Source organism: Fusarium graminearum, chromosome 2 (assembly GCF_000240135.3).
Source record: "Fusarium graminearum PH-1 chromosome 2, whole genome shotgun sequence".
Taxonomy (NCBI): Eukaryota; Fungi; Ascomycota; class Sordariomycetes; order Hypocreales; family Nectriaceae; genus Fusarium; species Fusarium graminearum.
In genome coordinates, this window is record NC_026475.1 from 7,988,448 (window position 1) to 8,000,009 (window position 11,562).

Here is an 11,562-nt window from a genome sequence, read left to right on the forward strand (position 1 = left end):
AATGATGGAATATGATGTAAATGTGTTATGATGGCTGGTCAAATGGGAATAAGAATGGCTGTCTGCCTCAATTATATGTATGGATATCCCGTCGTTCTGTAGACCCCCATGTCGTTTCTGCGATGCAGCATTGAGCTTACTGAGCACTTCCAGTGGTGTGCTTACACAAATGCTGTTATACCCCAATGTAACCTCCACTAACTGGCATGCAACTGCAGCTGACGCTGTTCCTATTGGCCCGGAATTTATTACTGAACATCAAAGACGGGGTGATTAGTGTTGGCGCCGTGACTAGACCAGACAAGGACAGACCATTTTCCAGTGTAAAAAGGTCCTTCGACAACTGCGAAATCTGCACTATGTAATTTGCCCGGTCATCAACAATTACTAACATCAACCGGGGGAAAAGGATAATGCAGATATGAAAAAGATTGTTGGTTAGAAATATAGCCAATGCCAACGTAATTATGTATTATTTGACAGCTATAAAGCTTTTGATCCATGACACTTGAGACTTTGAATATCCCTCCCTTGATTATCAACCTTGTCCTTTATCTCTATCATTCACCTCTTCTTTTACAATCCCCATCACTAAACCATCATGCCTCAACAACTTATTGGATCCGAGTATACCGTCTATCGTTCCGGTGACGGTAATGGAGGCTTCACCCCAACCACCGTCAAGGTGACTACCCTCGGTCCCCATGACATTCTTGTGCGCATCACACATAGCGGCGTATGCCATACAGACATCACGTTTTGTCAGATGGGTGCTCCCATAGCTCTTGGGCACGAGGGTGTCGGCATCGTCGAAGCCGTGGGATCTCTCGTGACACAGTTCAACGTCGGAGATCGCGCTGGTGGTGGTTTCCATCGAGACGCGTGCGGCCACTGCAAGTATTGTCTTTCCGGAAAAGACATATACTGCTACAATCGTGTCATCTTCGGTGAAGGCGACTTCGATAACGGGACTTTTGGCAAGTATTATATCGGAAAGGAGACATACTTGCACAAGATCCCCGAGGGCCTCGCCAGCGAGCATGCCGCGCCTCTTCAGTGTGCCGGTGCGACTGTTTATGCTGCTCTCAAGGCTACCGTCACCCCTGAGAAAAGGGTAGGTATCCTGGGAATCGGCGGACTAGGCCATCTTGCTATTCAGTACGCAAACAAGATGGGTGCGGATGTTATTATATACAGCACGAGCACCAGTAAGGAGACGGAGGCACGTCAACTTGGTGCAAAGGAGTTCCATCTCCTGGACAACATGTTTGATGATGTTAAGGCACCCATCGATGTTCTCGTCATCTGCGGAACTAAGTATCCTGATTGGGATCGGTCAGTCGCTCTTCGTTACTGCCACGAGGATTTACTAACTTGATTGTTGCAGTGTCATGGCAAAGGAATTTCTCGCCAGGGACGGTGTTATCGTCCCTCTTGCTGCCCCTGTACACGGACCTCTGAGCCTGCCGTATGTAATCCTCTGCCATAGACTTCTCAAATCTAACACAATCTTAGTGCTGGAGCCATGTTCTTCCAGGGATATCACGTCTTTTCGAGTTTGGTTGGTTCCCGCAATGTCCACGATGAGATGCTGGAGTTCTCAGCCCGACATGGCATCAAGCCCATGGTTCAGATCTTCAAGCATGAGGGTGCTGAGACGATCAGGGAAGTATTTGAGCTTGTACAAATGAACAAGATGAGATACAGGGCTGTTTTGGAGATGTGAGATTAATGGGCAATATATTAGGACTGGCACGGGATAGTTTTAGCCTATTTGTTATCAGGCTAACGCGGAAAATGGGAAATTGTCGAACAGAGTCACAATCTAATGCTGAACAATAACATTGACCTTTGATACCAAATAATATGCCGTCGGGCATTGCACAATCCCCTCACGTAGTCGATGCTACAGGATGCGATAAGTGAGGGTTCATGACCATGGGTGCAACGGGCATCTCGATAGGCTGAGTCGGGTATAATCGGGTTTTTGTCGGCATCGGGCTCCACTGTTGAATGCATCTCACAAGATGCAGGATAACCTCAGAATCGGTGCGTTGCTTCCAGGTCGAGATCGTTCCATGCTAACCGCAAGGAGGACAAGCTCCTATCTGAGTCGTGATAGGTAACTGACGAGTGATGCTGGATTCAGAACAATGAGTTTGGAATGCTGTGCACCCAGTTGGGAACTCATCATTCATCAATGATGGTTCGTTGAGAGAAACATTGGTCTCAAGATACGAGACGCCGGGCTGCGCCATCGCGCCACCTCTGCAGCGACCACCGCCCAAAATCTGACATAAGATGAGTTGAGGTCCCCTGCCGGCGGCAAGACATGCTGTTTCTTCCAGATGAAGTCCTCAGCTTAATCTTCAGAATAGCCTAAACTTCGCGATAAGATCCACTGCCTGGGGTGCACAAGAACGCCGATTTATTAATAGGCTGAAAAATGGTACTTAAGTCAGAAATGGATTTATTGGGCATGGGAATATGTTCAATTCTGCATCTCTCAGGCGTTGGCTATTCGTTCGGCGAGCACTAGTGGTGCACGCCGGTGTCTTGGTGGAGAAACACGGCGTCTTGAACTAAGAAACAATGCTATGTCATCCCTTAGTCAAAATGTTCAGCCGCAGCCATTGGTTGATTATAGAGCTAAACTGTTGTTGGTATCGAATCTAATAGGCGTTGCGGGCTGCAATTCCAACATCTCGATTGTCAATGCTTTGGGGTCATGACAGATATATTGGGTCTTCTTAGCTACAGCTTCAGACTCCTCACAAGGCTCTTCTGTCAACTCTGTCGGCAAAGGCAATAAGTACATTGGTTCTTCGCCTCCCCCATTTTCCACATAAGTATTTCATAAGAAATACTAGTCTAGACAACATGATTCCTTTATACGTCCCAGAGTCAAGCTCAGGAGAGTCCAGTCGTGTCGAAGATGGAGGAGACGCCCCTCCAGCGCCCAGAAGAGGAAGACGTCCCGTGGAAACACCAGTAGTGGGATCTGTCAGTAATGTAAGTCACCTGTATGAGAACCTCACACCCCTGGCCTTCGTCCATCGAGCCCCTAGACATCATTCTTCTGTGTCCCGACTAACCAAGTAGCGTCGGCGCATGCAAAACCGAATGGCTCAGCGTGCATACCGGCAACGGAAGGAGTCGGCTATTGACGTCCTCAAAAAGAAGGTCGAAGAGCTAGAGAAGGTTAAAGAAGATATAGGAAATGAGTTTCTCAGCCTTACATCAGTCATTCTCGAAAAGGAGGGTGTAGGAGACTGCCCTGATATCGTTGAGCACATCAAAAAGTCTACCATCAACATTCTCACCAGTACTCGAGAAGTTGATGAAACCAGCGAAACGGAGGACCATGATATGAACCCAGTCCCGTCCACAAGTGAAGCACCAGCAGGATCCTCAACAAGCTATACCTTGACTACCGACCAAGTGAATTCCCTTGGCTTCCCAATGGTCGACTACGTACCGGAACTTGAGTTCGACAATATGTTCGACCAAAACATCGATGCACAGCCGACTACACAGTACTATGATTACAACCACTCGACTCCATCTACGCATGACAGAGGTTCTTATTTCCAACCTTCATTCTACCAGACGCCAGGTTACAACATCTCACCACTTCCCGGAGCCACCTATGACACATCGCTGTCTTGTCCTCGGTCATATAGTTCACACGAAGCAACCTTTGGAAGACGTTACCACAGAGCAACACAGGAAGCTGCCTTTCTTCTAGCTTCTATGAAACACTCGCCACCTACATGGTACCAAAAGGTCTTTGGCTTTTGCTTGCACTTCGAGACAAGGGACGAGATCACTCAGCGAATAGGTGATTGTTTGCGGAAACCCCGCGAGGCGACGTTAAACAACTGGAAATTCCCTTTCACCAACGTTGGCGGCGCAGGACTCTTCTACCCCAACCAAGGCTACGACGGCAGCGAGTTGCCTATTGGAAACCGGTCACTATCAAACGAGACCTTTAGGCCATCAGAACTGTCAGGTTTCTCCATGGGTCCATTTGGACCAACTATCGAACAAGTTCGAGACCTTCGTCTCAGTCCGCAGCTGCGCATCATTGATCCTAATTACGATGGTGATTTCTTTGACGCAGACGAGATCGAAATCTCCTTGAGAGGTTATGGTGTTATAATACCTGCCAGTAAAGACTATGTTACAGCTTACATCGACATGGCCATGTTCGAACGCGCAGAAGCCCGAGAGTCGAGCGGGTCAGACTTTGAGGATCCAGTCACGCCGCCTGATATATCGACAGACACGGGAAACGATTTTGAAGATGCTTCAGTTTCATACGATACTGAAGCTGCGCCTTTGCACTGCCCTGTTGGTTTAATGGGTCTGGCCACAGGAGAGATGCCTCCGTATCCGAAATCACAGCCGCAGGAGCAGTGGAAGACACCTACAAGGAGGGAAACAAGGGTGAAAGTTGACGTAGAAAAATTGATCATGTGTAAGCTCAAGACCCATATGTCATTGAAACTAGCTAATGCTTTTGATAGGTTTAACCAATTTTACTGTTTGCTTAGGACGGACTCCTGCCGTTCGTCCGAAAGATATAAGGATGGCATTGAAAATGTCTCTCATTGATGAAGATTAAGTTAGTAGCTATGTGGTATTAGGGTCATGGCATAAATAAAAACATTACAAAGGCGTTCGGCCACTGCGGTGGCAGGCCTCGAGGTCAGAGGTATAATCAACCGTCAGCTCCACCGTTTTCACGAAAAAAGAAGAATTAATAAACTCATTCATATTCATAGTAGTAAATAAACATCTTCCTTTAGATATCTGATTAAACCCATACGTGGCCTTACATCCCTCGTCTAGCCTTCCAGGAACAGCTCAACGTGCTTTACAAAGGTTGTCGCATACTGGAAAAGGAACCCATGCCCACTGTTGGGATAAAGAATGAGTTGGCCTTTCGGAACCTTCTGGTAGACAAGGTAACTGTTTGATGTGGGGATCATGTAGTCGTTCTGCACGTCTCATGTTAGCAATTAGACGCATTAGCTCTCGTGGTCTGCACTTACGTTTCCGTTTGCGACCAGAACAGGAATCTTGATTTCTGATAGACGATCATATGCCCCATCCTCGCCGCCGCTTGTCTCGGCAGTCATGGTGAAGTCATGCCCCTGGGTCGCCTGGCCCTTGATACCTTTGCCTTGATCTTTGTATCCACTACTCAACCACTGAGAAACCTCCTCACCACAAGAAGATTCTTTCCTCTCGTGGATTCGACCCCACCATGCCTCTGCAGCAGCGTCGCCTTGTTCATTCTTGTGGAAGAACAAAGTCTTGAAGACGTCAATGTTGACATCCTTTACGCCAGCAACAGCACCAACATCATCGTTCGTTGACTGGGCTAGATCTTTACCGTAGCTAGTGCCGGTACCAGCAAGGATCAGCTTGCGAATCTTGACCTTGGTGGGATCAGAGTTAAGTGCGACCATCTGAGCGACGTAGCCACCAATACTAAAGCCAAGCAGATCAACCTCGGGTTCCTTGATGAGTTCGATAAACTGAGAGATGTCGGCTGCAGATTGACGAATAGAGTTAGCCACTTCACCAGTGCTGAGTCCGACACCAAGGTAATCGACCGTGATGACACGACGATTGGCAGCCAAGTTGTTAATGACAAGAGGATCCCATTTGTCCATTGTGCCACGAAAGTGGGTTAAGACAACGAGTGGTGTACCAAAGGCAGCACCAATCTGGCGATAGGCGAATTTAGCGCCATTGGGTGACTGGACATACTGAGTTCTCGCTGTTTGCTGAGTAGACATAGTTAAAAGACTTGATATGTCTCTTGATGGTAGATGAAGTTATCGAATTTGAGTTAATTATGAGAATGCTACTCCCGGGTATAGTTGTGCTATATATTCGACGCTATACAGTGAGTTATGCTATCAACCGGATGCTATTGCGACCCTGTGAGTGTGCATCGGAGTGCTTACTCAGTGGGGGGGCTGTCCGGCTGCACGAGTAATCTGCCCGATTTTGAGCTTACACATTTATCGATTAGTGTCTCCTCCGGATAAACCTTGTACTTGGACACCCATTTGTGCTTTCGCGCTACCGTCACAGCCAGTCACGTTTGAATGTCAGTGCTCTGCAGTGCTTATTTGGATGCGGATTAGTGACCCATGTAACCATTACCCAAGATGTACCAAATTATCCAACATAGTCTGCCCTACAGCGACGGGTCAACAGAGTAAGCACCCTGCGGTTCTAATCAGCCGCCAACAGCCCGAATAGACGTGATAGATGTGTACACTACTGGGTCCGGAATAGTATATATGAGACATGGAATTGTCATACTTTGAAGACTCCAAGAAATCATCAACATCCAAACATTTATCATTACAACTCTCATCTCAGCCATGGCTCCATCTCTAGACCACGTTTTTACCATGCGGATGTACACATCTCCCGCAAAAGCCGTTGTAATTCCCGAAGCTAAAGGCAAGAATCATCGCATTATCGCCTTTCTGACGCACGGCAACATCAAAGGCAGTGGCTTTGAGGCTGAACTCCAACCTGGAGGTGCCGACTGGATCTTGGTATGTGTAGTGCACAATCACGAGGATTTTCTCATACCAATAAAATCATCAGCGCGACCCAGAAACAAACACTGGACATCTTGATGTTCGAGTACAGTTTCGCAACAGCGAAGGTCATAGTTTTTACATCTATTTCCAAGGTGTACTGCAAATCGACGACAAGTGGATGGAAGTCTTTACCGGAGGCCCAAAGGCCCGAACACTTGAGTTTGGAGAGAACTATTGGTTGAGTGCACCTGTTTTGGAAACTAGCCACCCTGATTTCAAATGGGTTGAGCGATCTGAGTTTGTAGGTGAACTTCGATGGTTTATTGATGAGGATGGGTCCGTTGCAGTGGAGAATGCTATTTACAAGGTTCTTCCCAGTAGTGGGTAGCCTAAGATGTGCAAGGGACGGTACCTTATCTTATTAGTACTCGGGATCCGTATATGAACATCTATCATTCTAGTTTAATATATTTATTCTCTTGTACCATCTTCACTTCGCATGGAATATGTTATCCGTGATAAGATAAGAATATAGTGTCTGATTGGCTTACGGGAGACTGAGTCAGCAGGACAGGTAAGATGAGGAGATGGGTGTCTCAGTTTGGTGATGACAATATCATTCTCCTTTTTACATCAATCATTTCCATCATTATATCCGTCTCAATACATGCTATCGATTAAATGGCCGAAGACGAAAGGCTAGGCGACACGCTGACCAACAAGTCTGCACGCGTGCGGCAGTTCCATACCCGTAGTAAGACGGGCTGTGCCAGTTGCCGATCCCGTCGAAAGCGATGTGACGAACAAAAACCACAATGGTATGTATTACCCCCCAAGCACCTATAGCCCCCTGTCTATCTTGGTGTGATGTCTTTACTAAGGCCTGGCATTGTGCAGCAATAACTGCATCAACTTGGGGCGGGTATGCTCCTACAGCCCCATCAAGATTCCACTTCGAGAACGCAGGGCCCAACAGAAAGAGGTGCAACCCTGGGAACAGACACCCTGGCATATCGAGCAACCATCACAGCAGCTATCAGTCAAACGCACCCCAATACCCACCCCACTGCGTTTCATGAACCAGGATCGAGAGTACAATAGACTGGCCTGCGAGATGCCTTTGAAATCACATGAACTCTTTCAATATTGTGAGTCAATATCTTTTAGCTTGTTTTTAATGTGTACTGACGTTGATAAGTATTCAAGTGTCAACAAGGGCTCAAAGGCAATCAAAAGACAACCGCCGCAAATTGGTGCGTTCCTACATTTTTGTCGTACCCTTTCACTGCTAATTCATGCAGCTTGGTGCGTCTAACAGATGATTCTTGCGCATTGCGAAGCACCATACTACTGGCCGGGATGCACTTTTGCTTCCAGAATGGCAACTTGGCGTCTTTCGAATCGACATTCTTATACCACAAGGTTGAAGTAATGCGTTACATCAACAAATGGATAGCATCCAATAACCATAAACACGACACCACCATCTTTAGGCAGATGGCAACTTTGGCTTTTACAGAGGTGAGCATCTTTCCATTTTCTTCCACATATTCATGCAATAAAAACTTATAATTCCCAAGGTTTGTACAGGTGAGGTGCTGGGAGCTGAGGCTCATGCCAGTGGCCTTCTCGCAATCATCGAAAATGCAGCAGCTAGAGACAAGAAAGAGAATCCAGATATCTCGAACTTCAAAACACCTGAACAAGAACTAGCGAACCGTTACTTCATCATGGCATACACTTATATATGTGGCCTCAAAAGCCTCCTCGGTGGTGTTTGTCGTCTTGGCGGTTTCGACGATGCCCGCATAGAAGACTTTTCAGCCAAGGAACTGGTCGAAATGTCCTACATATGGCATAAAGGCGAGGCATCACAGTCCTGGGCTTTGAAGCTCCAGGCCCTTCGATTACTGCCTTTCTTTTTAACCCCTCTGCCTGAAGGGGCGACTTTGACCTATGCCGACGGACGCGAAATAATCCAATCCCTACGGGAGTTCACGACAGCGACGGGGATCGACCCTTCGTCCACGAGTGTATGCACTGATCCGCCTGACAAGATATTCGACAATTTTTGGAGACGAGGCCCCGCCTCGAGGTTACTGGGAGAGTGTGTTCTCGCCCATGTCGAAACTATCTCTGTCAAGAAAAAAAGGTCTCAAGGACTTGGACGGCCTGGCACATCTTTCGAAGGTCCATGGTGTGCGCTCGTAACGTCGGCTATTATATACGGGCAGACTATCCTCGGTGCACTGGAACCGGTTGACAAACGTATGCACAAGTACACCATTACCTTGTTCCACCACGATATGTTGTCGTATCTCGAGGAAAGTCGGGCGTCCACTGACCCTGGATTTATCCTTTGGCTACTGATACTCGGTTTGATCGGTTGCTATACGTATCCAAAGGGTGAGAGAGATCAAACTCCCCATCCTAGTTTTCTGTTCTTTCAGATGGCTATTAAGCGACAAGCCAAGGAAATGGATATTTCGTCTTGGTCAGAAGCAAACTTTGCATTAGCCAAAGTGGTATGGCCCAGTAAAAATGACGGATTCGAGTTCGTTGAGGACCTCTGGAATGAGGCTTTTTCATTGCGATCCTAGATCTAGTTCAAGACTGAAGTTGTCAGTCAAGCACTTGTATATACGGAGAAGAGAAGGAGGAACAAACAGAACTGCTAGTTAGATACTTAGGAGAAATCACCCGGCAATCGATATGAATGTTTTGGACAATAGACTACCTACTGGGTAGCAGAAACATCATCCTCCCAAGTTAGGGTACATAAATAAACAGTCCAGAGACCATAGCCTAAGAAGCATCAGCTGCCCTAATATATTTATCTCTTATCCTGTCAGTTATCAATGTTTCTCATAACTACCCTGAGGCCTGTGGTTTCATCCAGGATACATCACTCTCGCTGTGACTACAGCTAGTCCGTACTTGGTATAGTGCTCAATCACGCCGATTGGTAATCTCATCTCGCTGAAAGTTGCCCGTTACCAGGATGGTACCCACAGACCTGATTTCGTGCTTACGTTCCTCGACCAGGAGGACCTGGATAAGCTTACTTTGCTTTCCCTTCTGAACTAAACTGTCAACTTTTTGCGACCAAGGCTCAATCCGATTGTTATCACCATTTCTAAAATGCCGTCTTTGGGATGTGGAACGTGTCGAGGTATGCACCCCCAACTCCCTGGCACACTATTGATTGGTTCTGTTGACAACACTGTCAGCGCGCAAAGTTCGCTGTGATCAGACCTTGCCGAAATGCAATCGGTGCATCAAGGCGGGTCGAGACTGCGAAGGCTACGGCTTGCGTCTCTCTTGGCCTCGTCATAATGACAAGCGCCGTGCTATGGTTGGACCACATTCTAAAACACGATCCAAGGGCATCCCATTGGATCACCACCGGCTAGTGAATGCTTCTTCGAGAGACATGGAGTTACATCAAATGATCTCGAAATTAGCTCAGAAATACAGCGTGGGAGTTGATGCAGTACCCGATACACCTATCAAGCTTGTCGAGGATACGATTTTAGCCAGACAAGCCAGACAGGCCACACCTTTCATATTACTAAACTCTCCCGCAACAGGGGTTCTTGCAGAGTTGAGCCCAACCAACAAGATCTTATTCCAGTATTGTGAGACTCCTCTCGATCATACTTTTATGTTATTGTAGCTCACAAACACAGTTGTAGAGAGAGCCTCGTATTCTATAAGCACTTTTGGGAAAGATGCGCAGAGAGTCCCCAAAATTCTCATCCGCATGGCTCTTTCTGATAATACTCCCTCATCTACAGCGGTACTAAGGTCTTCTATTGCCCTAGCATCGTCCCATCGTGACAACGAGGTGTATGCAACGGCACGATCCAAGGTTGCTGCACTACGAGCCTTGGCCAAGTCGCTACAAGGTTTTATTGGCGTGAGCGACTCGGCTTGTCATATCGGAGCTGGGATCATATTGTCTACTTTAGAGGTAGGAATAATTGTTAGATCGTTTATCTTGACTGCACTGACACGTCCATTAGGTACAACAAAGCTCGACGACGTCAAGTCACTGGCTATGGTATGCCTGTGGCGCTGCGAAACTCGTCAAAACATCTGGTCTCGATGAGATCACAACAGATAGAGATATGACATCACTGGTAGGATGGGTTCATTATTTCAACACCATGGCTAAATTTAGCCTGCGTCATTGGAAGCCCAACTTTGTTCTTGATTATTCTAGTTTGGTTGATGTCGGGTTCAATACATTTCATCCAGCTGTTTGTTCGAACGGACAGGTACTAAAACACTTTTACTTTACACCTATGGGACTGATCTGCTGACATTACTTCAACAAGCCAGCGAACCTAACAGGATATCCACACGAGATACTATATCTGCTCACAGAAGTGTTCAACTCTGTGACGGTGGCATCCGATCCACGGTCCAATACATCAGAATACATTCATCGGCTCCAGACACTAGACTGTAAGCTACAAAGTATCGCGGTCCACACCACAACCGGTCTTGAGATAGATAACGACCAGCCCGAGTTTAATATGGCAGTTGAGTTGTATCGGCTATCAACTTTGATATACCTCAGACGTGCGTCCGCGGGGATACTTGATCTGAATAAGAATTTTATTGACTGGGTTGATCAAGCGTTTGTATTACTTGCCCATCTACCAACCTGCCAATGGGCATTTCCATTGTTCATATTTGGTTGCGAGGCTCGTGATGATGCAAGACGATTGATTCTGCTTGATCTTATACAAAGGACAGCTGACGATGGGCGATACAGAAGTTTAGCACCTATCAAGAGATTGATCGAGATCATGTGGGTGCAGCAGGATCTGCTGGATGATGACTTGGATTATGTTTGCAAGCTTGGTGTTATTCTTAGCTCCAGTCAAAAATCTGTTCCGGCATTCCTATAGTAAATGCAATTGTATCTAAAGCCACAGCTACTTTCGTATGAATTTGTTTTGGATGGTGAGAAATACCC

The 11,562-nt window shown here is 46.8% G+C and overlaps 6 protein-coding genes across 6 annotated transcripts; 5 read left to right on the plus strand and 1 right to left on the minus strand.

The window, feature by feature from the left end:
• Nucleotides 1-601: 601 nt before the first annotated feature.
• Nucleotides 602-1,726, plus strand: FGSG_03041 (uncharacterized protein; the record flags this gene model as incomplete). The annotated part of the gene is made up of 3 exons (XM_011324441.1): nt 602-1,335; nt 1,388-1,468; nt 1,558-1,726. The coding sequence occupies 3 exons, from the start codon at nt 602-604 to the stop codon at nt 1,724-1,726; spliced, it is 984 nt and encodes a 327-aa protein (XP_011322743.1).
• A 1,154-nt stretch (nt 1,727-2,880) lies between these two features.
• FGSG_03040 (uncharacterized protein) lies at nt 2,881-4,617 on the plus strand (the record flags this gene model as incomplete). Its single annotated transcript, XM_011324442.1, has 2 exons — nt 2,881-3,012; nt 3,103-4,617. 2 exons carry the CDS (start codon nt 2,881-2,883, stop codon nt 4,615-4,617), a joined length of 1,647 nt encoding a protein of 548 aa, XP_011322744.1.
• Nucleotides 4,618-4,850: 233 nt separating this feature from the next.
• FGSG_03039 (uncharacterized protein) lies at nt 4,851-5,684 on the minus strand (the record flags this gene model as incomplete). Its single annotated transcript, XM_011324443.1, has 2 exons — nt 4,851-5,003; nt 5,058-5,684. 2 exons carry the CDS (start codon nt 5,682-5,684, stop codon nt 4,851-4,853), a joined length of 780 nt encoding a protein of 259 aa, XP_011322745.1.
• A 723-nt stretch (nt 5,685-6,407) lies between these two features.
• FGSG_12527 (uncharacterized protein) lies at nt 6,408-6,963 on the plus strand (the record flags this gene model as incomplete). The annotated part of the gene is made up of 2 exons (XM_011324444.1): nt 6,408-6,587; nt 6,685-6,963. 2 exons carry the CDS (start codon nt 6,408-6,410, stop codon nt 6,961-6,963), a joined length of 459 nt encoding a protein of 152 aa, XP_011322746.1.
• A 293-nt stretch (nt 6,964-7,256) lies between these two features.
• Nucleotides 7,257-9,175, plus strand: FGSG_12528 (uncharacterized protein; the record flags this gene model as incomplete). The annotated part of the gene is made up of 6 exons (XM_011324445.1): nt 7,257-7,393; nt 7,473-7,723; nt 7,774-7,828; nt 7,877-7,880; nt 8,069-8,096; nt 8,166-9,175. 6 exons carry the CDS (start codon nt 7,257-7,259, stop codon nt 9,173-9,175), a joined length of 1,485 nt encoding a protein of 494 aa, XP_011322747.1.
• Nucleotides 9,176-9,716: 541 nt separating this feature from the next.
• On the plus strand, nt 9,717-11,494 carry FGSG_03037 (uncharacterized protein; the record flags this gene model as incomplete). The annotated part of the gene is made up of 7 exons (XM_011324446.1): nt 9,717-9,747; nt 9,806-10,213; nt 10,373-10,548; nt 10,601-10,717; nt 10,836-10,855; nt 10,965-11,045; nt 11,359-11,494. The coding sequence occupies 7 exons, from the start codon at nt 9,717-9,719 to the stop codon at nt 11,492-11,494; spliced, it is 969 nt and encodes a 322-aa protein (XP_011322748.1).
• Between the last annotated feature and the right edge of the window lie 68 nt (nt 11,495-11,562).